Below are 26,332 nucleotides of genomic sequence, written 5' to 3' on the forward strand. Positions count from 1 at the left end.
CCGTTCCTCAGAAACGACTTCTAATCAAGCTGCGGGCCTATAGGGTATCGTCTCAGTTGTGCGACTGGATTCGTGATTTCCTGTCAGGAAGGTCGCAGTTCGTAGTAATAGACGGCAAATCATCGAGTAAAACTGAAGTGATATCAGGTGTTCCCCAGGGAAGCGTCCTGGGACCTCTCCTGTTCCTGATCTATATAAATGACCTGGGTGACAACCTGAGCAGTTCTCTTAGGTTGTTCGCAGATGATGCTGTAATTTACCGTCTAGTAAGGTCATCCAAAGACCAGTATCAGTTGCAAAGTGATTTAGAAAAGATTTCTGTATGGTGTGGCAGGTGGCAGTTGACGCTAGATAACGAAAAGTGTGAGGTGATCCACATCAGTTCCAAAAGAAATCGGTTGGAATTCGATTACTCGATAAATAGTACAATTCTCAAGGCTGTCAATTCAACTAATTACCTGAGTGTTAAAATTACGAACAACTTCAGTTGGAAAGACCACATAGATTATATTGTGGGGAATTCGAGCCAAAGGTTGCGTTTCATTGGCAGGACACTTTATAGAAGATGCAACAAGTCCACTAAAGAGACAGCTTACACTACACTCGTTCGTCCTCTGTTAGAATATTGCTGCGCGGTGTGGGATCCTTACCATGTGGGATTGACGAAGGACATCGAAAGGGTGCAAAAAAGGGCAGCTCGTTTTGTAGTATCACGTAATAGGGGAGAGAGTGTGGCAGATATGATACGCGAGTTGGGATGGAAGCCTTTAAAGCAAAGACGTTTTTCGTCGCGCCGAGATCTATTTACGAAATTTCAGTCACCAACTTTCTCTTCCGAATGCGAAAATATTTTGTTGAGCCCAACCTACATAGGTAGGAATGATCATCAAAATAAAATAAGAGAAATCAGAGCTCGAACAGAAAGGTTTAGGTGTTCGTTTTTCCCGCGCGCTGTTCGGGAGTGGAATGGTAGGGACATAGTATGATTGTGGTTCGCTGAACCCTCTGCCAAGCACTTAAAAGTGAATTGCAGAGTAGTCATGTAGATGTAGATGTAGGTGTAGAATGCGTAAAGCTTAAACCTATGTATACACGTGAATATATTTCATTCTCAGAGAGATTTTGCGAGTAATAAATACCTTGCGTGTAAGCAGCGCCGGGAGTCAGTTCGGCGGCAGTATCCGAGAGTGGAATAAGATCTCGGATACTCGCGCCCTGTGAGTTTAGACGGCAACCTTCATCTCTCTAGAGCAAATACGTAAAAACTGATAGAGTTGTAGAACTAGGAATCGAGTTATAAGGATTTTAAAATAATAAATTGCTGTCAAAATTACATCAGCCACAGCAAAGATCAAAGGAGAATGTGGTCAGGAACGCTTCCTTAATATGTGACTTAGGCCATAAAATATTCGAAATACTCACTGTCTGCTGCAATACACGCTTGCAGTCACTGGTGTAAAGGCTTCTGGACAGACCTTGGAGGTTACCCCGATATCGTAGTGCGACAATGCGATTCTTGCATAAGGGAGTTTGTGCATAAGGCTGTCGTCCAGTTTACCCAAGAAAAAAAAAAGAAAAGAAAAAAACAGTGGCATCCAGTCAGGGACATCCAATCAGCCGAACGTGCAGGCGAACTGATAACGCCTTCACACCCTATCTAGCGACCAGGGAAGAGCTGGGTAAGCACTTCCCTACCGAGGCATTCGTCTCGGTAGTAACACATAGGTCTACATCTACATAGTTTCAAGTGAAACTTCCCCTGCAGAGGTGGTTGCACTTCAGCAAGAAATTGTGCGCATCTTCGCCCCGTTATGGTTTCTTCAGTGAAGTAAGGAGCATTTTCCAAAAATTCCACACCAAACGCAGACATTCTACTGCGTCCGATGTTCAGCCTGCCTCAGTCAGTACTGGTTCTCACCGGTCCACGATCTGTAATGACAGCTTCGTTTCGTTCCACATCGTTAATCTGCTGGTAAAGTTACAGACGATTCAGTTGTCGGCTGACTTATTCCAGAGTCACTCGCAATTTCCCTGGAGTTAACATTTGGATTATGAGCTTAATCTACCATAATATATATTTCATTCGCTTTGCCCCTTGCTGACTTGCTCCTTACTGTCTGCATAGTATTCCAGCGCTCTTCTAATAACAGGTTTTCGTACATATGACCCGGCCTCTATGACCGAGCGGTTCTAGGCGCTTCAGTCCGGAACCGCGCTACTGCTACAGTCGCAGGTTCGAATCCCACCTCTGACATGGAAGTCTGTGATGTCCTTTGGTTGGTTAGGTTTAAGTAGTTTTAAGTTGTAGGGGACTGACGGCCTCAGATTTTAAGTCCCATAGTGCTCAGAGCCATTTGAAACATTGGAGCCATTTTCGTACATATGCTTCATTGTCGTACTTGTTGGTCACCGTCTGTCGGGATGTCTTTGTGCGTAAAACTGCTTTTTCCTTCGCGTTTTTTCTGCACGCTACGTAAAAGTGAAGGACAAATAGTTTCCCATGGTTTCTGCAAGAAACTAAACAATACTCGACACACGAGGGTGACAAAGACAGAATGAAAGCTACATTTCCTCTTTTTCCCTTTAATGTTGTATAGCTTGTAACGACGCAAGGTAAAAATGTATTTAATCCTCGTCCCACTTGACTTGTATCCTTATTTGGGTATGAAAGCACGAACTTCTACATAAGACAACAAGCGGTTTCTTGTTCAAAGCAGATACAGCCTAGTTCTAAACACTGTATTTACTCTGAAACTAGTAATCGGATATTGGAAAGTAAAACAACCTTGAATTTTATTACCGTTCCAACTTTTAAGTGCAGGATTGGGCCTTCCATTAAACATTCAATGTCTGCCAACTTTCGCCTAAGATTACTCGGACGGCGGTTGTTTGACAATTCCAGACACTTGTAGTGGCTTAAGTTATTTAAAAAGTCAAATATTCACCATCCGTTACTGATGGTGGGCTGAATTCTAGTTTTCTGGTGGAGGCTGCGTATACCCCCAGGGTTTAACGTCGAAGTTTCCTGTCACTGGAGCTACGCAGTGTCAGCGAATTTCTCCGTGTGCCCGTGAAGTGCTGTTTATCATTCAAAATGGTTCAAATGGCTCTGGTACTATGGGACTTAACTCCTGAGGTTATCAGTCCCCTAGAACTCAGAACTACTTAAACCTAACTAACCTAAGGACATCACACACGTCCATTCCCGAGGCGGATTCGAACCTGCGACCGTAGCGGTCGCTTGGTTCCAGATTGTAGCACCTAGAACCGCTCGGCCACTCCGGCCGGCTGTTTATCATTGGTGGAAGCTTCAAAGAATATGGACATTGAACAATGAGCTCAAAACGACCATTCCCTCAACGTCTAGGAAGAAATCAACACTTGTAACGTCTGTGCTGTGCCTGAAATCGGTGAGAGGGCACTCCTGCGCGGCCGTCTGCCCACGGCAATCTTTAGCAGACCTTCAGGCAGTTCGGCTCGCAGGACAACAGCAAAGTAGCGAACACGAGAGAGTGGTGCCCCAGGCCGCCGACAGGCCTGTGGCAACTCCTTGGATACAAACACCGTCTGTCATTCAAATTACAATGTTCTACGACGTTTTTGTAATGTTTTTGTCTGTGATAATCACAAGTTTTAATCAAGTATTTCTAAGACCAGTAGTCTCAACACACAAACAAAAAAGCATTAATAATTCAGATTGGAAATATGTTTTCCATTCGTATGAACAAATTTATCAAACGCCACCCGTTGTCATTTGCCGTGCAGGCTATATGAAAAAGGTGGGTTTCAAAACAGACCACTATTTGTCCTGTTACGTAGCATGAAAATTTGGCTGGTAAGTTGGAAGGATTTCTCATGTAACCGATAGACTATGGCACATTCGTGCACATTTTATGTTTGATGATATGTATTTTAGTACATTGTCTATCGTAAAGTATATTTTGATTTGTTATTTTAATTTTAACTGCTGATCTGATGATATAGATAATGTGAAATGAAGCCGGCCATTAAAAAAAATTAAAACAATTAAGACAAACAAAAATGTGTTTCACAACATGAGATTGTGGATCTTGTCTGACAAAATTGTCTAACTTTCTGCAAAGGTGCGTGAGCACCACTTTGTGCTCACAGCGAAAGCCGACAACTGGTGGCTTGCACCAGCAGTTGACGACACAGTCTCGAAGAACGGTGAAGCCATTCACAAGCCTCTCGTGAATAACATAGACACTTCGAGCAACGTGATCGTAAGCCACTTGGCTCGCAATTTTGTACTAACCTTTCGACGTCTCTTCTTCTGTAAACTGTCATGCCATTCTAGATCATAATTTTCTCGCCAGTTTATACTCAGTTGCAACCGCTTGGGTCACTATTCCGTAAGCACCTTTAGACGTCTCTTCTTCTGTACACTGTCATGACACTCTGGCTCGAATTATTCTCACGAGTGTATACACATCTGCAAGCACACAATATTGTCATCTTCACTGAACTTGTGCGCTTCTACGTGTTCACTGGAGAAATAGACAGTAAGCGGTTCGCATCAAGCTGTTCACGAGGAAACAACATACATATTTCGAGCAGTGTGTTGGTAAGGCAGCTTGGCTCGCAATTGCGTAAGCACCTTTAGACGTCTCTTCTTCTACACTCCGTCATGCCATTCTAGATCACACTTTTCTTGCGAGCTTATACTTACTTCCAAGCACACAATGGCGACATCACTATTGTACCTCTTGTCCCTACGTGCTCGCTGGTAACAACAAACAGTAGGTATTACACTCCAAACTACAATTGAAAGAAAATCAACCCTTGGTCACTATTTTTAACAAATTAATCTGCTTTCGACACTGCTAGGAGTGTCTTCCTCAGAATTTAAATCAAAGAATGTTCTATATTCTGTAACATGGTCACATAATTATGACTAAAAACGTATGATAGAGTATAAGTACGGAATCGTCGTGAAAGACTGGCAGTACTTATATGTCCTTTATAAAATAATGAATATGCCAAAAGGGCATTAGTCACAAAGATATTTCAGATAAAGAAAACTGTGATGGCGAGCCACTAAGGGCTGCTCGTTACTTGTGTGGTGCAGGTTGCAAAACGGACTACTGAGTTTTCTTTATCTTAAATATCTTTGTGACTAATACCCTTTTGGTATATTTATTATTTTACGAAGGACATATAAGTACTGCCAGTCTTTCACGACGATTCCGTACTTATACTCTATCATACGTTTCTAGACCATTCTTTGATTTAAATTCTGAGGAAGACACTCCTAGCAGTGTCGAAACTACGTTAATGTGTTAAAAATAGTGACCGAGGGCTGATTTTCTTCCAGTTGTAACTATTCAGGGTCTCTGAACGTGCAGCCATGTACAAGATTTTGACACTCCAAACTGTTCACAAGTCAATCGCCAACAACATACACACTTGCTAGAAATGTTATCAAGAGCCGCACAGCACCTAACTACACGTCTTTCGGCGTCTGCTCTTCTGTACAATTCCATGCTATTCTAGATCACACTTTGTTCACGAGAGTATGCACATATACAAGCACACAACAGTATTATTCCCCATTGAACCCGAGCCGGCCGTAGTGGCCGAGCGGTTCTAGGCGCTACAGTCTGGAACCGCGCGACCGCTACGGTCGCAGGTTCGAATCCTGCCTCGGGCATGGATGTGTGTGATGTCCTTAGGTTAGTTAGGTTTAAGTAGTTCTTAGTTCTAGGGGGCTGATGACCTCTGCAGTTAAGTCCCATAGTGCTCGGAGCCATTTGAACCATTGAACCCGAGTGCCCCAATCTGTTCGCTGGTACAAACAGATAGACGATTCGCGCCGAGTGACTCGTGCACAGCCTGCCGTTGTGGCCGAGCGGTTCTAGGCGCTTCAGTCTGGAACCGCGCTACTACTAGTGTCGCACGTTCGATTCCTGCCTCGGGCATGGATGTGTGTGATGTCCTTAGGTTAGTTAGGTTTAAGCAATTCTAAGTCTAGGGGACTGATGACCACAGATGTTAAGTCCCATAGTGCTCAGAACCATTTGAACCATTCATGAGCGACATAGACGCATGCGAGCACAGTGACCGCGAACCAAATGGCTCTGAGCACTATGGGACTTAACATCTGTGGTCATCAGTCCCCTACAACTTAGAACTACTTAAATCTAACTAACCTAAGGACATCACACACATCCATGCCCGAGGCAGGATTCGAACCTGCGACCGGAGGGGTCACGCGGTTCCAGACTGAAGCGCCTTAACCGCACAGCCACACCGGCCGGCGACCGCGAACCGCTCGTCTCGCTGGTGTGTAGGCCGCTTTTTACAGCAGCCGACGCCTCTGTGTTGCAGGAGCACGGGGGCCGGCAGAACGACTCGTACCACCCGGGAGCGGGCGGCGGCCACCTGTCGCGCTCCACGTCCCAGCTGTCGCTGCTCATCACCGAGGACCACGCGGGCACGCTCACCATCACCTGCCGCGCCTCCGTGCCCGGATTCGTCATCGGCCCGCAGCGCGACATCGTCGACACGCAGGAGCACACGCTCAAAGGTGATAGCACTACCACCGAACTCCGATCAAAATTACTTCAGCGAGTAGAGTGGTAGTGGCCAGCCGCCAGCCAATCGTACTTCCTTCTCGAGCGCCATGTACACACACTGCGTTTTGTAGAAAGTGTCACCTTTCGAAGCGTAGCTGACTGTATGCCGGCAACACTGCCCTCACCTTAGTCACAAATTAATTTTCATCGGAGTGTCGGAGGACCGGCAAGAGAAGATCCCTCACAGCTGTAGTAGGTTTGGCGTGTTACATCCGCGTTCACCGAGAACAGTCCCGTAACGCAATTTTGTGTAAGTTTCTATGGCAACGCCTCAGAAGTGTCGCAGCTCTATGCACGACTACTGTTTTTCCCTGAAGCCGTTTACGCTTCGCAGTTGAACGCTGACAACAAGGCGTCCGGCTGTCAGGGATCATCTCTCGCTAACTGTACTACATTAGTACACAGTAGTTTTTATGCTGCTGAGGATCATTTTTACAAGGGTGTTACATTTTAAGAAGAAAGTATCTGAGCTAACGATTTGTTCGTGGAGGACGCAGACAACCACAAATAATTTTAAAAAGTTTGTGTCACTGCCGTGACAGGTTTCTGCTATCACGCCCATCTTCTGATGTGTACGAGTGTTTCATTACAGTATTAGATTCGTCAGCATATGAAAATATGAGTACTTTGTGACAATTTATTTGCTGTCTATATCACTTGAATAATACAGAAACATTTGTTCATTTATTTTAAATTGGTAAGATATAAAGTGAGTGAACCACGTGCGCTTAAATTTGTCCTGGTGAACAGCATTTCGTCTCGTTTTAATCTTTATAAATTTCAGAGGCAACAAACAAAGTTTTTGAGTGTTACCACGACACACGTAGCACACAAATACTGAAACACTTTTCACCTCTTCTCAGGAATGCTACACGACCAAAACGAAACGAAATGCCTTTCACTGGACCAAATACGACTGCACATGAATCGCTCCCTTTATATCTTATAAATTACACTCTCATCTGCATGTTTATGTGTATTATTCGAACCATCTACACATATATTATGAAAAGTGCCGCAAATTAATCAAATATATTTTCGCAGTGCTGCAGTGGACTACACGCTGCTGGCGAATCTTCACTGTCCAGTCAAATTAGTGTGACCACCTGTCAAAAGCCTGAACTACCACTCATTGCACTGACGACATCTGCGATTTTCTAGAAGACAATCCATGAGGTTCTGGAAGGTACCGGCAGGGACATGCAGCCATGCCCACTCTTCACTGCCGTGGTCAGCTGGGCTAGGTTTGTCGGATAACGATCCATGGCGCGAACTGCCCGACTGATGTGGTCTCGCACGTTCTCGACTGGATATCATCTGGGGAGTTTGGTGGACAGGGGAGTACAGTAAACTCATCCTAATATGCTCTTCGATCCACACACGCACACTGCAAGCTGCGTGGTATGTTGCACTGTCCTGTTGGTAAATGCCTTTGTTTTGAGGAAAAACAAACTGCATTTAGGGGTGGAGATGGTCCCCAAGGGTAGATGCATACTTGTGTTGATCCATTGTTCCTCCCATAATGACGAGATCACCAAGGGTATTCCATGAAAAAGTATCCAGACCACAACGTACCCTCCTCCAGCGTAGACCCTTCCAATGATCGTTGCAGGCTGTTACCATTCACAGCCATCTCGCCAATGGAGCATAAAACGTGATTCATCTGAAAAATTCACTTAACGCCACTCAGTGGACGTCCACTTGCGGTATTGGCGTGCAAATTCCAACATTAATCGCCGATGAGCAGTAGTGTGGGTGCATGAACCAGGGGCCTGCTGTGGAAACCCACACGCAGTAACATCCGCTGAACGTTTCACGTGGCCAGTCAGTTCTCAACAGTTGCACGTCTATTCGCCCGTACACACCGTCCTTCACCGCCGTCACATACAGAGTGTTACAAAAAGGTACGGCCAAACTTTCAGGAAACATTCCTCACACACGAAGAAAGAAAATATGTTATGTGGACATGTGTCCGGAAACGCTTACTTTCCATGTTAGAGCTCATTTTATTACTTCTCTTCAAATCACATTAATCATGGAATGGAAACACACAGCAACAGAACGAACCAGCGTGACTTCAAACACTTTGTTACAGGAAATGTTCAAAATGTCCTCCGTTAGTGAGGATACATGCATCCACCCTCCGTCGCATGGAATCCCTGATGCGCTCATGCAGCCCTGGAGAATGGCGTATTGTATCACAGCCGTCCACAATACGAGCATGAAGAGTTTCTACATTTGGTACCGAGGTTGCGTAGACGAGAACTTTCAAATGCCCCCATAAATGAAAGTCAAGAGACTTGAGGTCAGGAGAGCGTAGAGGCCATGGAATTGGTCCGCCTCTACCAATCCATCGGTCACCGAATCTGTTGTTAAGAAGCGTACGAACACTTCGACTGAAATGTGCAGGAGCTCCATCGTGCATGAACCACATGTTGTGTCGTACTTGTAAAGGCACATGTTCTAGCAGCACAGGTAGAGTATCCTGTATGAAATCATGATAACGTGCTCCATTGAGCGCAGGTGGAAGAACATGGGGCCCAATCAAGACATCGCCAACAATGCCTGCCCAAACGTTCACAGAAAATCTGTGGTGATGACGTGATTGCACAATTGCGTGCGGATTCTCGTCAGCCCACACATGCTGATTGTGAAAATTTACAATTTAACCACGTTGGAATGAAGCCTCATCCGTAAAGAGAACATTTGCACTGAAATGAGGATTGACACATTGTTGTATGAACCATTCGCAGAAGTGTACCCGTGGAGGCCAATCAGATGCTGATAGTGCCTGCACACTCTGTACATGGTACGGAAACAACTGGTTCTTCCGTAGCACTCTTCATACAGTGACGTGGTCAACGTTACCTTGTACAGCAGCAACTTCTCTGACGCTGACATTAGGGTTATCGTTAACTGCACGAAGAATTGCCTCGTCCATTGCAGGTGTCCTCGTCGTTCTAGGTCTTCCCCAGACGAGAGTCATAGGCTGGAATGTTCCGTGCTCCCTAAGACGCCGATCAATTGCTTCGAACGTCTTCCTGTCGGGACACCTTCGTTCTGGAAATCTGTGTCGATACAAACGTACCGCGCCACGGCTATTGCCCCGTGCTAATCCATACATCAAATGGGCATCTGCCAACTCTGAATTTGTAAACATTGCACTGACTGCAAAACCATTCGTGATGAACACTAACCTGTTGATGCTACGTACTGATGTGCTTGATGCTAGTACTGTACAGCAATGAGTCGCATGTCAACACAAGCACCGAAGTCAACATTACCTTCCTTCAATTGAGCCAACTGGCGGTGAATCGAGGAAGTACAGTACATACTGACGAAACTAAAATGAGATCTAACATGGAAATTAAGCGTTTCCGGACAGATGTCCACATAACATCTTTTCTTTATTTGTGTGTGAAGAATGTTTCCTGAAAGTTTGGCCGTACCTTTTTGTAACACCCTGTATAGAACGTGTTGCACCACAGTTGTTTCGGCCTCGGTTTGGATAGCATCATTTTGCCATCCACAGAAAACCTTAATTACGGCGCGATGCGAACAGTTTAGACTTAGCTGTTACGGAAACACTTACACCCTTCATCTTTTTGGACGTCAGAGAACCGCTCCGTTTCCCCACTTAACGACAACGACTGCACTGTTGTCGGCATACCCGCTACAAGCTTTATAAGATCTCCACCGCAAGCTCTGCACCTGCCGTCTGTGAGAGGTTATTGCACGTGGTGGTCGCGATAATGTAGCTGGACCGCGTAATACTACCACACACATACTACCAAATAAAACCATCCGAAGAATAAGCATGAAACCAGAAATCGGTGATAGTAGTGAAACAAAGCCTTTCAAAGTATTTGTGTCTGGTTTCATTTTCCATGAACCAACCTTAATTGAATGAAACGCACAGAGCTCAACAATATCCACCACAGATCAAACAATATTTTAGATGAAAAGGGACCCTTAGCCAAAATAAATTTTTAACAAGAGAACCGCTTTCCGTCCTGTCTGTTCATGGTCCAGGGCCAGCATCTTTAACTAATAGTCGATATGTTATGGATCTCAAGTCGGAATTCAGCCACTGGGGAAATTGCCCCTAAAAAGTGGAAAAATCAACAATCATCAAATGCATGAGGGTACGGAAAGGAACCCACTACGTTAAAGACACATAATGTACATCTATAGGACATATACCTGTGCTTGAAATAGTGTCATGATGATGTCTCCATTGGCAAAAGATATCGTATTAGTACCCCATTCTGATCTACGTAAAGGTCTGCCAAGGAGATAAAATGAATAACCAACTAAAGAGAAAAATTCTAGGAGTCGGAGCGTAGCAGGAAAGTAAGGAAATCTGAAAAGGTAAATGTAAAGGCTGAACCTAGAAACTGGGGGATAGTGAAATGATATGGAAAGAAGAAGCAGATGTATAGCGTGTTTCCGTGCTGATGTTACAAACTTTCATGGATGATGGAGAATGGTAAACTTATCAGTTCGAGGTAAGAGACTCTTTTCCGTAAATTATGGAGGCAAAACTTACAAGCGAAAATCATTCTGATACCTCTGACAGTGGAACACTGTACCGATACCGTTCTTGCTAAGATTATGAGGTACACAGCCTCTAGTTGTGGTCGTGTAGAAGAAAACGAGGGAAAAAGTCTGGCAAACAAGGGCTGTAAAATGCATAATTTAAGAACTATGAGTACTTGTACATGTTCGTTACTTTGAAGCACACCTCTTCTACTCAACAAGTGCCCGTACACTTATTCAGATGTGCATTTTAAAGACCTAGTTCATGGGAGTTGTTTTCCTTGTTTTGGTCCATACTACCACCTCTGAAAGTTCGCAACGACATGTATTCCACTTTTAGAGGTATCATAACGATTATCGCTTAAAGCTTTCGACTCGGTCGTTTCCTGACCAGAGTCACTTACCTCACATTGATTCATTTACCTATTTACATTATCCCTGAAGATCTGTAACATTGTCATCAAATTACACTGTAGATTCCGATCAACATTTAGTAACGACGAAGAGCAGGCTGTTTAAGAGACTCATCTGGAAGGATCAATGTACGAAGAAGTGGAATACCGAAGTACTGAGGAGTGGTGAGATGAGTTTCAATCTCTCTGAGCCTATATAGAGGCATCGCACGAGTCAGACAGATGACTTCGAAAACAAGTCTGTCAACATGAATTATAATATATTTTTATTTTGTGTTTTTCGCTGCTGCACAGTTTTGCCTGTGTGACCATGTTCACGCATACTGTTCAATCCGTTAAATTCTTCTTTTAAAGCATGGCAGCCCAGGTGCATGACAATGCCTGACGAACGTAGATGACCCAAATTTGACTGATTATACTATACACTTGCAATTAACTACACCACCGAAACTGCGCAATTGTATACCTAGGCGCTTCAGACATTTTCGTTGTTACAGATCTAACTATGAATGCTTAACATTGAAGAAGTGAGAAAAGGACAGAATAATTGCATTAGAGGTGTGAACTTACAGGCTAATGGAGAAAACAAAATGTCCGGATAAAACGAAGAGCAATAAAGTTAAGAAAAGGTAAAAAAAATAGATGTCTCCTAAAGAAAAATGGGTGACGCACACACTGCCCTGAAAACTAATTCTAACACCAGCTGTTGAAGGTATAGCAGATGGGCACAAGAACGAAAATGTTGTATGAAGTGAGAAAACAGAAGATAGACTACGAGGGAGTTGGCCTTGAACAGTATCAGATGGAGACAGCAATGGTGTCAGTAGTATAACACCTTATTACGAAATATAATTTGACAGGGATTGAACAGGTATTCGGCAGTAGTTTTATAGCAAGAATTATTCTTGTGTTTGCAAGTAATTTAGAAAAACCATGAGAAGCTCTGAATCAAGATGGCCAGCAAGACACTGGAGCCTCCACTCTCAGGAAGAAAAGGCCAGTTTGTTAAAAACAGCGCAACATCGTCTGGTTTGTAGTGTACAATACAGCTTTTTGTTCAAAGTTTTAAAGACATTAGCCGCATTTGGGCACTGAAATGTATCAACGAAATGGACCGGGACTCGAATATGGATTTTCCGATTTTAACAAACTGTCACCTAAACCTCCTCGGCGATTTTTTTGTATCAATCACACAGGAACTCCTTAAATTCGGTAGGATACTTTTGGAACAGCCATTACTCACATTTACATTCACCACTGGAGCAGTAACACTAAATAGGAAAGGCGTGCCTCTGTTTCACGTAGTCACTTCAGTTCCTTTTCATTCGTTGAATAACACAAGCCATTTCAGTATCATCCATATCATTCTGCAAGCCTAGACCTGCGTACGTTGTTGACACTCAGCTAACAAACCCATCATTATCGTTAAATATTACGCTACCACTGATAGTCCTGACTATCGGTTCACTAACGTCGTTATTTTTATATATTTGGTACATACATTATTCACAGTATTGTCAATGTTGAAACTTCTGGCAGATTAAAACTGTGTGCCGGACCGAGACTCGAACTCGGGACCTTTGCCTTTCGCGGGCAAGTGCTCCACCAACTGAGCTACCCAAGCACGACTCACGCCCTGTCCCCACAGCTTTAATTCCGCCAGTAACTCGTCTCCTACCTACCAAACTTCACAGAAGCTCTCCTGCGAAATGTCAATGTTAATACCTAAAACACAGAGGATCAGTATCTTTCCATCGCACAGTCCAACTTAGCCTTCATCCGATGGGTTTGGTGCTTCGTCTGCCCAGGATACAATACTTTACTCGCCACTAATTTTTGCAGTCATAAATTCCTTCGCATGTAAGACTACTACGCGATGTAACACAGCTGCGTGATACCACTTCGTTTCTGATCCCTTTTATGTTTCTTAATAGTAGAAATTTCTCTTCTCTGCTTGCTGTATCTGTTTTGAACAAAGTACTGCTTTTGATTTTTTCTTTCTCCAAGAATATTGTGAAGACTGCAACATTGTAGAAGAGGTTTTGGTAGCGCATTCATTTTCCACGGATTTTTCTAGCATAGTGCATTTACAGGACGTAGATTCGTCGTCTCATTTGTTTTCTGCGTAATAGCAATATTTAGTTACAGTGTTTTACGGTCACCAATGATTCCTGCCACCTCAAGACTACTTCCAGATTCACATTCTGATGTTCATGATAACTTTCGCTGCAGGTAATGATAATAGCAGATTCGCATATTAATTTACTTTGATTGCTTGCTACTCCGCTCTCCATTCCGTTCCTTTGTTCTGCTGAAGCAGTACCACCAACGCTTGGCGCCGCCTTCGCGTTCTCTCCCATTTCCGTAGTCGCATTACGGTGATCCTCATCATGCATGATATCAGTGACGCCACTGACACTGTCCGCCGCTCGTGGTCTCGCGGTAGCGTTCTCGCTTCCCGAGCACGGGGTCCCGGGTTCGATTCCCGGCGGGGTCAGGGATTTCCACCTGCCTCGAGATGACTGGGTGTTTGTGTTGTCCTCATCATTTCATCATCATCCAAGAAAGTGGCGAAATTGGACTGAGCAACGGTTGGGAAATTGTACGGGCGCTGATAACCACGCAGTTGAGCGCCCCACAAACCAAACATCATCATCATCAGCCACTGACACTCTTGTCCGTTGAGTTACTTGTGTTACCACGTTTATTGCTCTCCGTTCGATTATCTTGCTGATTGTAGAAGGATTCTGTAGCCTCCTCATTCACAATTTTCCCACTGCCTGGTCCAGTGTACCCATACCGGGCTCATTCCGTCCTGATAAAACAGCTGCAATATATGCCATTGCCTCAGGTGGACTTTTCAGTATGTAATTGTAGACGGCGTCTACATCACAGTTTCCCCTCAGGTCTTCAGTAGAGCTGCTACGGAGCATACGAAGAGCTGATTTTCATACACAACATATGCCTTACGACAGCATACATTCACATAAGAGCTTATGTGCTGTTGTAATTCTGCTTTAGTTACTCTATTACAACTGAGGTTGCCATGCGAGGTTCTGATCACACTTCTTCTCTAATACCTAAACTGCCCCATACGAACTAAGCATTTCTCATATATTTTCAAGGGTCACTTCGAACGGTAAATTACATACACACAGATCGGAGGCCAAGACCTGTGATACTGTGCTAATAGTCACATCATTGTTCCACACACTTAACTCATGATGAAAAAAGCTCTTGTTGCATTGTTCTTTCGTATTTCAACATCAGTACACTTGTAACTTGTCCAGTCGTTTGACGGTCTGGTAAACTGTCGATTAGTTCAGTAAGATTTCTGAGCTGTTGTTTGCTGTCGTATTGACTACTTAACTATTTGTAGCTGGCATTTTCCGGTAACTTAACTCCCTAGTTATATGTATCATTGTAATAACTTCCGCAACTGTGTGCCAACGTGGTACGTGTTCTCGCAGTCTGCTACTGCCACTCTTGAATATAACTAACTCGCTGAACAAATTAAAATTCAAAGGAATCTTGAAATTAGATAGTGTATGGTCAGCACTGCGTTGATTATGTCTCTAAGTTCCCTACATCCATCTAAAGTCCCCAAGTGGTACAGGCACACCCACTCTTTTTACATTTTTCACTTGAGTTAGCTATTTTTCATTCTGATTCTGTTCGTCGCCGTAAAGAAAACATGCACTGTTCCACGCTGCGCAGTAAAAATCACGGAGTAAATACTTCACGCCCATATTCGCGCCATCGTATCGGCGCCACGACGCGTAGTTGTTCACTCTACAAGTGACTCCCGAAAAGCCGTACAGTTTCCGAAATGCTCGTGCTGACCTTCTGGGCCACCACAGTCGGCCACCGGTCACGTTCAGATAGATCGCGCGCATTCCCCTTTCTACGAACGGACAGCACAGTCACTGATACTAAATGAACCGTGCGTGTGTCTCACTAGCAAACAGGTGGCGCTCTATCGCCTGGACAGGTATACAGGGTGAGTCACCTAACGTTACCGCTGGATATATTTCGTAAACCACATCAAAACTGACGAATCGATTCCTCAGACCGAACGCGATGAGAGGGGCTAGTGTAATTGGTTAATACAAACCATAAAAAGATGGACGGAAGTACGTTTTTTAACACAAACCTACGTTTTTTTAAATGGAAACCCGTTAGTTTTGTTAGCACATCTGAACATATAAACAAATACGTAATCAGTGCCGTTTGTTGCATTGTAAAATGTTAATCACATCCGGAGATGTTGTAACCTAAAGTTGCCGCTTGAGTACCACTCCTCCGCTGTTCGATCGTGTGTATCGGAGAGCACCGAATTACGTAGGGATCCAAAGGGAACGGTGATGGACCTTAGGTACAGAAGAGACTTGTACAGCACATTACGTCCACATGCTAACACCTTTTTATTGGTCTTTTTCACTGACGCACATGTACATTACCATGAGGTGTGAGGTACACGTACACACGTGGTTTCCGTTTTCAGTTACGGAGTGAAATAGAGTGTGTCCCGACATGTCACGCCAATAGATGTTCAATGTGGTGGCAATAATTTGCTGCACACAATTGCAATCTCTGGCGTAATGAATGTCGTACACGTCGCAGTACATCTGGTGTAATGTCGCCGCAGGCTGCCACAATATGTTGTTTCATATCCTCTGGGGTTGTAGGCACATCACGGTACACATTCTCTTTTAACGTACCCCACAGAAAGAAGTCCAGAGGTGTAAGATCAGGAGAACGGGATGGCCAATTTATGCGTCCTCCACGTCCTATGAAACGCACGTCGAACGTGTACCTCACCCCTCATGGTAACGTACATGTTCGTCAGTGAAAAAGACCAATAAAAAGGTGTTAGCATGTGGACGTAATGTGCCGTTCCAGTCTCTTCCGTACCTAAGGTCCATCACCGTTCCCTTTGGATCCCTACGTAATTCGGTGCTCTCCGATACACACGATCGAACAGCGGAGGAGTGGTACTCAAGCGTCAACTTTAGGTTACAATATCTCCGGATGTAATTAACATTTTACAATGCAACAAGCGGCACTGATTACGTATTTGTTTATATGTTCAGATATGTTAACAAAACTAACGGGGTTCCATTTAAAAGAACGTAGGTTTGTGTTAAAAAACATACTTCCGTGCATTTTTTTATGGTTTGTATTAACCAATTACACTAGCCCCTCTCCTCACGTTCGGTCTGTGGAATCGATTCGTCAGTATTTGATGTGGTTTACGAAATATATCCAGCGGTAATGTTAGGTGACTCACCCTGTATATCGACAGTAGGTCGGTGGCCATAAAGTTCTGGCAGATCAGTGTCTAATGTCTTCCCAACACTGGATGCGTCCAGGCCGGTGTGAGTGCATCCTCATACCGATAAGGGACGTCATATTGCCAAGTACTTTGTGGATTGGACTCGATTTTGTAATTACTGAAATGACATCACATTCACTTTCCTCCCGTGAAGTTTCATTTCGTTTCCTCCTCCCCTTCTGTGTGCTTCCTTTTTCTGTCAGGAAGTGTATATCACTAAAATATAGTGAAACAATGTGACACCACTTGCCTGTGTGCGCTACAGATGGGGTTGCTAGGTCTTTGGCTTTAGGAGGAAGTGATTGCTTTTTACGATCGTGCAAGAGCGAATATATGAAATTCGGGTCTGCACAACTTTTGTTAGGCCTTTTAGCGATGAAGCAGAGAACGAACAGCAAAGGCCCGTCCCAATCTGATGATGTAAGCGCGAGGAACAATCATAAGGAAGACTAAGGAGATATACAAACGCTCTTCTTATGTCTATGTCCTATGCTTCTCCTCGTAGGCTGAACGATCCTAACCCACGACGTCACGACCAAGCTACGCGCAGAGCGAGAGAGGCAGTGCAGAATGTGTCTGTCGATCAGCTGGTGCAAACCCGCCCCAACCCGGGATGCAATAAAATAAAAGAAGAGCCTATCCGTCGGAATATTTGGCAGTAGAAAAGTGGACAGGTTATTCGTGTCACAGCATAATAAAGAGTTTCATTCGGAATTACTGAAATTGGCAGAACATCACTTTGCAGTTCCAGGCCACACTACCAAAATCGAAAGGGAAGTTCCCTTTAATAGCCTCACAATGGACAAAGAAACCCAATAAAGACTTCCATGTAAAAATTTCCAAAAAATGAAACGTTTTTAATAGAGTGGGTTCAAATGAGAAATATTAATACAGTCTTTAACTACATATTACTGTTATTTCTTCGTAAGTCTAATTGAAATGATCGAAGTTACTGAACAACTTCTTGTTTCCCGTCCCACAAGAATAGATGATTTTTCATGATTTATTTCGTTTGATGAACACGTTTCAATTTATCTTGAAGTAATATTATCTTATAATTTAAGAGATAAACGGATCTCAACCAGCATTGGCCATTGAATTGAATTCAGTGATAACAAGTAAAAATTTTGTGCCGGACCGGGACTTTTTTTTTTTTTTTTTTTTTTTTTTTGATGAGGCTATAAAAATATTTTATGCCAGCTGCTCTTTTTTTTTTTTTCTTTTTACAAAAATGAGTCGCCTCCGTCTTATTGGCGAAGCAATCGTTTGGAACAAAAAAAGTTTCTCAAAGCCAAACTCAAATTGTGAGGAATAAATAAGGAAATTTTTTTTTTTTTTAAAGAAAACAAAGACTCCAATTATACTGGTTTCTCCTTCCAGTAAACAAAAATGAGTCTCCTTCATCTTGTTGGCGAAGAAGCAATCTTTTGGAACAAAAAAAGTTTCTCAAATTCAAAATCAAATTTCTTGTTCCTTGAAGAACAAACTATGAAGAATAAATAAGGAAAAGCGTTTTAAGTCGTCGTGCGACTTGCAGTTAAAGTCCAGTTCTTACAGGAGCTCCTGAAGTGTATCCGCCTACAGCATGCCAGCTCGTCCAAACGTGTCTTCTCCTGGCGTAGGCGTGGGTTCCGGGTAGCAGATCTATTCAGGTAGGTTCGTTTTATACAGTTTTCAGCTTCTCATGGCTTGGACGTTCCAGCTACTAGGTGGGTCATCGAAAGTGCTCCGTAAGAAATTGGAAAAATATTGTTTATAGCGTGGGTTGCGTATCAGGACGCAGTGTCGTTCGTTGAGATAAGTCCAATATCCTAGCGTAGACTTGTCGCCAGAAGTAAAAAGATAGCGGATCGTGTGGCCACAGATCCAATTCACAGAGTTAGTTTTGGCGGAGGGGTAGAAAGTCTTATCGGGGTGCAAAAGCATGTGGACGTCGATCTGAGCCGGTGTCTGGCGAGTAAGAAACGCCAAAATTCGCCGCGCAAGTGTCCAGACGTCTAGCGCTGTGCCACAGTGGAACCGGTGGACATCCGTGTCATCCACTCCACAGTGGGTGCAGAGGGATGAATCGGCGAGATGGATGCGGTGCAGACGATCTCGGTTAACTTGTTTGCCATTCACGGTGATGTACCACGCTGATTGAACGTCTGATTCGAGAAAACGCGCATGGATCGCCTTCCATATGTGTCTCCACACGTACTGTGGATACTTACGTTCGATGGGGTTGGACGGGCGGCACTGTTGTAACAATTCGGAGACTGTTTTCGTGAGGTACAAACGTGTAAGTGGTAAGGACCGGTAGATATAACTGAACTCCAGGAAAAATCGTTGGATGTAATAAAAGGGGGTTGGAATGGTCGATACCAGTACTGGGGCGGACAAGGAGGCCGGTGCAAAGTTGTGAAGCAGGAGGCTAGTAAGGCTCTGCGGGCAACGATGCCAAAGTTTTAGTTGGGAGCTGACGTATAGTGCCTTGACACGAGTCGGGACGTGGATGAGTCCCAAACCGCCACGATCTCGTGGCAGTGCAAGGGATTCATACTGCACCTTGAATAACATCCCCGAGCTGACGAAGGAGCCGAAAGACATCAACAGTCGTCGCGCCAGGAGATTTGGGACTGGTAGTACTTGAGCCACGTGTGGTATACGGGAAGCATGATACATGTTCACGTATTGCGCGCGTTGGATAATGTCGAGAGCTCGTAGCCGGTGATCTGCGAGATTTGCTCTGATTGTCTGTAGCAAGCGTCTACCATTGATAGTCGCTGAGCGGCGCAGGTCTGCTGTGAAATCAAGTCCAAGACACCGTATGGTGGCGGAGACACTAAGCGGGGCAGCGCATCTCTCCGGCAAGCCCTCACCAATGAGCAGGACCTTGGATTTTGACACGTTGAGGCAGCTCCCCGACGCTTCGCCGTAAGTCGCCACCCATGCCAGTGCTGCTCGTACTTCATCTTCACTGCGCAGATATAATACTATGTCGTCTGCGTAGGCTGTACAACAAAAACGGTGGCCTTGCACAGCCATGCCTTCCAAACGTTGGCGCATGCCCTGGAGCAGGGGTTCCAAGGCGAAAGCATACAAAATCGTGGAAAGAGGGCATCCTTGTCGTACAGATCGTGCGATGACCAGGGACGGTGTAAGACGACCATTGTACATGATTTTGGAGGTTGCACTACTCAACAGGCGCATAATCACCGTTACAATACCGCCAGGAAAACCCATATGCTGAAGAACTGTCCGTAAATAGAAGTGGTCAACACGGTCGAAAGCCTGGCTAAAGTCCAGTGAAGCCAAGGCGCCAGGGAGACGCTGATGATGCGCTAATGCTATCATGTCTCTGTAACGGCAAAGGGCCGTACGGATGTTGTTGTCGCCTCCTAGGGAAGTCTGGTCGCAGGATGTGACGTAACGTGCGACCTTCTTGAGACGCGATGCCAGTAGCCGTGTGAATATTTTCATGTTGCTGTTGAGCAAAGTAATTGGTCGATAGTCCTGGACCCTCGATAACCCACGCGGTTTATGTACGGGGATAATAATTCCTTCTAGAAAGGCGCTCGGGACCACTGTCATCGGTGACATCAGCTCTTGTGCGATTGCCGTCCACGTGGAAGCCAACAAATAGTGAAAACTTTTATAAAATTCGATGGGGATACCGTCAGGTCCAGGAGATCTGTTATCGGAACCCGCCTTGATAGCGTCTAGCACTTCATCGGTGGTTACGTCGTCTTGGAGGTCGTGCACTGCATCCTCTGGAAGAGTGGTCGTAGTAAGCTGAGCGACTTCTGTGATCAGTGCTGCAGAATGCGGTACGGCTGCGTATAGCCCGGCAAAATGAGCATGGAGAGCACGACCGATGCTTTGTTGGGTGTCGTGCCGGCGCCCTTCCACATCAGTGAGGACTTGGATCAGAGCTCGTCGTCGTCGTTGTCTTTCCTGAAGGAGGTGGTACATCGACGGACGTTCTTGAGGGATTCGATTAGAAGCTCGAGAACGGACTACAGTGCCTTCCAAGTTACGCCGCATGATCATGGAGATCTGCGCCTTCGTGCGATGGACCATCGACTGCCGGGCTGGCGAGAAAGGCATCGTCGTACAGTCACGTAGAATGGTGTAGTAGAAGTGCAGGGTATTAGTTTGCCACGCCTTTAATTCCTTTGCACAGGAGATCCACCATGATAAGGTGGAGGCATAGGCTTCTCGACGATGGTGGCAGCGTGCCCACGCTTCTTCGACCATACGGCGACAGTCTGAGGAGGTCAGGTGAGCGACATTGAGTTTCCACAGACCACGACTATGCCACACTTGCTGTCGGGCGAGAGTGACGTCACAGATGTACGCATCATGGTCTGAAAAGGCCAAGGGCCAGATTTCCGCATGACGTGTGCCATCAGCAAGGGAGCGGGTAACGTAGATGCGATCTATGCGGCTTGACGAGTGAGAGGTGTAGAATGTATAGCCCGGTTGAAGTCCGTGGAGCTTCCGCCATGTGTCAACAAGTCGGAGACGGTCGATGACCACTGAGAGAGATGCACAAGGGGAATGTCGCGGGAGTTGGTCCGCGGGCTCCTGTGTCGAGTTAAAATCCCCACCGAGTACCAAATCGTCCTGCGGACCAGTGAAAAGGGGCGTGACGCTTTCGGCAAAAAAAGTTTGTCGGTCATGACGGCGGCCAGTGCCGGACGGTGCGTAGATATTAATAATACGCACGCCGAACAGTGTGAGGGCCATACCTCGCGCAGTGGGGAGGTAGATGACGTCCTCTGCAGGGAGGCCGTCGCGGAGCAGGATGGCGACGCCGCTACCGGTATCGGATGCGGGGGAAACATGGGCGTTGTATCCGGTGGGAACTAGGAAGTCAGCCACAAACACCTCTTGTAAGAGTGCTATATCCACATCCGCAGAGTAAATAGTCTCTCTGAACATGGCCAGTTTATGGGGGGCACGAATGGTGGCAAGATTCATCGTGGCGATACGATATTGCTGTGTGCGGCCATCCTCAGTATTTGCAGAACGTGCGGTAGAAGTAGCCGGCAGGTGGAGACCCGCCGGTGGTCCCGCAGTGGTGATAATTACTGGCGGGGTGCCAGCCCCAGTGTCGCCGAGGTGGACTCCTGTGCAGACACGCTGGCAGTCTGTTCCGCTTCTTCTTCAACGTCATCGGCCCAGGAAGCTGACGACGTGGACATGTGACGGTCACGTACTTCCGGAACGGGTGTTGTGGATTCCGGAACATGAGTGGCAGGGGGATCGCCGTCATCATTCGTTGACAACGGCGAGGACACGTCCCTGGCCGGGAGAGTAGGCGTCACAGGAGGGGCGCCTGTTGCTGCCACATCGCGTGACTGGACGCAATGTGGGAGATCACCGTCAGACATCAGGTCGACATCTCGTGGGGCCGTCTGAGAGAGGGCGTCATCGGAAGGCGTTCGTCGTCGTTTCCTGTGTTTGCGAGGCGACCGCTGTTTCCTGATGTGGCCTTCTGAATCAGAATGTGGTCGCCCGTCGTCTGACGCCGAACCCGTCTGGACAAAGGCAGACGTCGGCACGACACCGAGGTCGACGTCCATGGTTCCAACAGGAACATCGGTTTCGGTCTGCAAACCGGACGGTCCTGAAGCGAGCACTGGAGGCGACGCCGTGCTTGTGTCCTCGGCGCGTTGTGCTGCGGCGGGTGGCGTTGACGAAGCTGCTGGCGCAATCGAGATTGGTACGACGGGGTCCTGTGCAACCTTGGCGTAGGTGATGGGTAAGGACGTGACCGTCGAAGCCTGGGTCTCTTCACGTAACGGCGTCTGTATTAAACGGCGGTGTAAGCATTCGGAACGTACATGTCCCTCCTGGCCACATCCTGCGCACGTTCGTGGCTGTCCATCATACATGACGATGGCCCTCACACCGCCAATCATCAGGTACGATGGGACATGTTTCGTCAGCTCAATTTTTATTTGCCGGACGCCATTTAATACGGGGTAGGTCGTAAATGTTTGCCACTTCTCCGCGACGTGACCTAAGACGGTGCCATATGGTTGGAAGGCGGCAATGACCACATCCTGAGGCACCTCGAACGGGAGCTCAAACACCCGCAATGTCCGGAGACCGAATCCAGCATGGGCGACTGTCACAGCACCCATATGTCCATCAGAGTGTTTAAATTTCAGTCCGGTAGCATGACGGTGAATTATGTCATTGCAAATTTCCTCCGTCGACATCTTAATGTAGACAACACTTCCAGTGATGGAAAAATGTATGCCGATTACGTCCTGGGGGTTCAAACGTAGATCCTCACGTATAAACTGTTCGACTTCGAAAGCTCTGGGTCGTGGATGTTCGGCCTGAAACGTTACTTTGATCGTTGCACGGCGGTACGAGTGCGCCATGGTGTACGTTAGTACTGGACTCGATAGACACAAACACCGCGACGCGGAAGTAAACACCACCGAGAGCGGAGCGTCGGACGGCGCGCGGAGCAGCTCCGCACGCTAGCACGGCTGAGAGCCGACATTTTGGAACCCCGACTTCCTACTTTACGCCAGCTGTCGCCCTAACCGATTCCGCTCTCCGGACACGCTTCCTTCCCAATATAAATTCACAACCTGTTGCACACTATACACATAGCGTCCATCATCCACAACCCTCACTGTTTGCAGCTCAACCTGATTCTGGATGCCGCATAGCTGAAGCGGTCAAGGTGGCCGCTCGCATAAAGCGAGAAATCTTATTTCGAGTCCAGGTCTGGTACAAATTTTCACTTGTTGCCATTGAATTCAGAGTGTGTGTTTGGAAGTTTATGGGCTCACAACAATGAGGCTATCAGTTCCCTTACACTCATTAAAACAAACAAATGTGGATAAGATCTCACTCCCACCTCATTCACATTGACCACACAATCACTATCGCACTTGCGCTAAAACAGTGGAGAAAGAATAACACTAGCTGTACATGAGACTGTTGTGTTGTTGTGGTCTTAAGTCCAGAGACTGGTTTGATGCAGCTCTCCATGCTACTCTTCCCAGTGCAAGCTTCTTCATCTTCGAGTAACTACTGCAATCTATATCTCTCTGAATTTGCTTTCTGTATTATTCTCTTGGTCTCCCTCTACGATTTTTACCTTCCACGCTGCCTCCAATACTAAATTGGTGATCCCTTGATGCCTCTGAGCATGTCCTACCAACCTATCCGTTCTTCTAGCCAAGTTATGCCGCTAATTCCTCTTCTCTCTAATTCTGTTCAGTACCTCCTCATTAGTTACGAGATCTACCCATATAATCTTCAACATTCTTCTGTAGTACCACATTTCGAAAGCTTCTATTCTATTCTTGTCTAAACTATTTATCGTCTATGTTTCGCTTCCATACAAGGTCATATTCCATACAAATACTTACAGAAAAGACTTCCTGACACTTCAGTCTAAACGTGATGTTGACAAATTTCTCTTCAGAAACGATTTCCTTACCAGAGCCAGTCTACATTTCATATCCTCTCTACTTCGATCATCATGAGGTATTTTGCTCCTCACATAGCACAACTCATCTACTACCTTAAGTGTCTCATTTCCTAGTCTAGTTTCCTCAGCATCACCTGATTTATTTCGACTACATTCCATTATCCTCGTTTTGCTTTCGTTGATGTACATCTTATATCTTTCTTTCAAGACACTGTCCATTCCGTTCAATTGCTCTCCCAGGTCCTTTACTGTCTGTGGCAGAATTACTATGTAATCGGCAAACCTCAAAGTTTTTATTTCTTAACCTTGGATTTTAATTGCTACTTCAAATTTTTCTTTTGTTTCCTTTATTGCTTGCTCAATATACAGTTTGAATAACATTGAGGATAGGCTACAAACCTGTCTCCCTCCCTTTTCAATCACTCCTTCCCTTTCGTGCCTCTCGTCTGTTATAACTGCAATCTGGTTTCTGGACAAATTGTAAATAGCCTTTCTCTCCTTGTATTTTACGCCTGTTACCTTCAGAATTTGAAATATAGTATTCCAGTTGAAATTGTCAAAAGCTTACTCTAAGTCTACAAATGCTGGAAACGTACCTTTGCCTTTCCTTAACGTATCTTCTAAGATAAGTCGTAGGGTCAATAGTGCCTCGCCTGTTCAAACATTTCTACAAAATCCAAACTGATCTTCCCACAGGTCGGCTTCTACTACTTTTTCCATTCGTGTGCAAAGAAATCGTGTTAGTAATTTGCAGCCGTGACTTATTAAACTGATAGTTCGGTAATTTTCACACTTGTCGACACGTGCTCTCTTTGGGATTGGAATTATTATATTCTGCTTGAAATCTGAGGGTATTTCACCTGTCTCATTCATCTAGCTCACAAGATGGTATAGTTTTGACAGGGCTGGCTCTCCCAAGGCTATTAGTAATTCTAATGGAATGTTGTCTACCCCTGGAGCCTTCTTTTGACTTAGGTCTTTCATGTTCTGTCAAATTTTTCACCCAGTATCATATCTCCCATTTCATCTTCATCTAAGTCCTCTTCCATTTCCATAATATTGTCCTCAAGTACATCGCCCTTGTGTAGACCATCTTTGTACTCCTTCCACCTTTCTCCTTTCCCTTCTTTGCTTAGAACTGGGTTTCCGTTTGCGCTCTTGTTATTCATACAGGTGATTCCCTCTTCTCCAAAGGTCTCCCTATTTTCCTGTAGGCAGTTGTGTATCTTTCCCCTAGTCATATATGCCTCTACATGCTTACATTTGTTCTCTAGCCATCCTTGCTGAGCAATCTGGCACTTCCTGTCGATCTCATTTTTGAGACAAAATGAGATTTTCACTCCGCAGCGGAGTGTGCGCTGATATGAAACTTCCTGGCAGATTAAAACTGTGTGCCGGACCGAGACTCGAACTCAGAACCTTTGCCTTTCGCGGGCAAGTGCTCTACCAACTGAGCTACCCAAGAACGACTCACGCCCAGTCCTCGCAGCTTCACTTCTGCCAGTATCTCATCTCCTACCTTCCAAACTTTACAGAAGCTCTCCTGCGAACCTAGCAGAACTAACACTCCTGAAAGAAAGGTTATTGTGGAGACATGGCTTAGTCTGGGGGATGTTTCCGGAATGAAATTTTCACTCTGCAGCGTAGTGTGCGCTGATATGGAACTTCCTGGCAGATTAAAACTGTGTGCCGGACCGAGACTCGAACTCGGGATCTTTGCCTTTCGCGGGCAAGTGCACACAGTTTTAATCTGCCAGGAAGTTTCTCATTTTTGTGACGTCTGAACTCCTTTTTGCTTGCTTCATTTACTGCATTTTTATATTTTATCCTCTCATCAATTAAATTCAGTATCTCTTCTGTTACCCAAGGATTTCTATCAACCCTCGTCTTTTTACCTATTTAATCCTCTGCTGCCCTCACTATTTCATCTCTCAGAGGTACCCATTCCTTCCCCTGTATTTGTCAATCGTTCGCTAGTGCTCTCTCTGAACTCTCTATAGCC

At 45.4% G+C, this 26,332-nt stretch overlaps 1 protein-coding gene across 1 annotated transcript in view; it reads left to right on the forward strand.

Moving 5' to 3' along the window:
- Window positions 1-26,332, forward strand: part of LOC126092424 (uncharacterized) — a 759,756-nt gene that overhangs the window by 724,257 nt on the left and 9,167 nt on the right. Inside the window, exon 5 of the mRNA XM_049908015.1 lies at window positions 6,349-6,547. Within this exon, the coding sequence (XP_049763972.1) occupies window positions 6,349-6,547 (199 nt within the window). The remainder of the gene's footprint in view (window positions 1-6,348; window positions 6,548-26,332) is intronic.

The sequence above is a fragment of the Schistocerca cancellata genome, chromosome 7 (genome assembly GCF_023864275.1).
Source record: "Schistocerca cancellata isolate TAMUIC-IGC-003103 chromosome 7, iqSchCanc2.1, whole genome shotgun sequence".
Taxonomy (NCBI): Eukaryota; Metazoa; Arthropoda; class Insecta; order Orthoptera; family Acrididae; genus Schistocerca; species Schistocerca cancellata.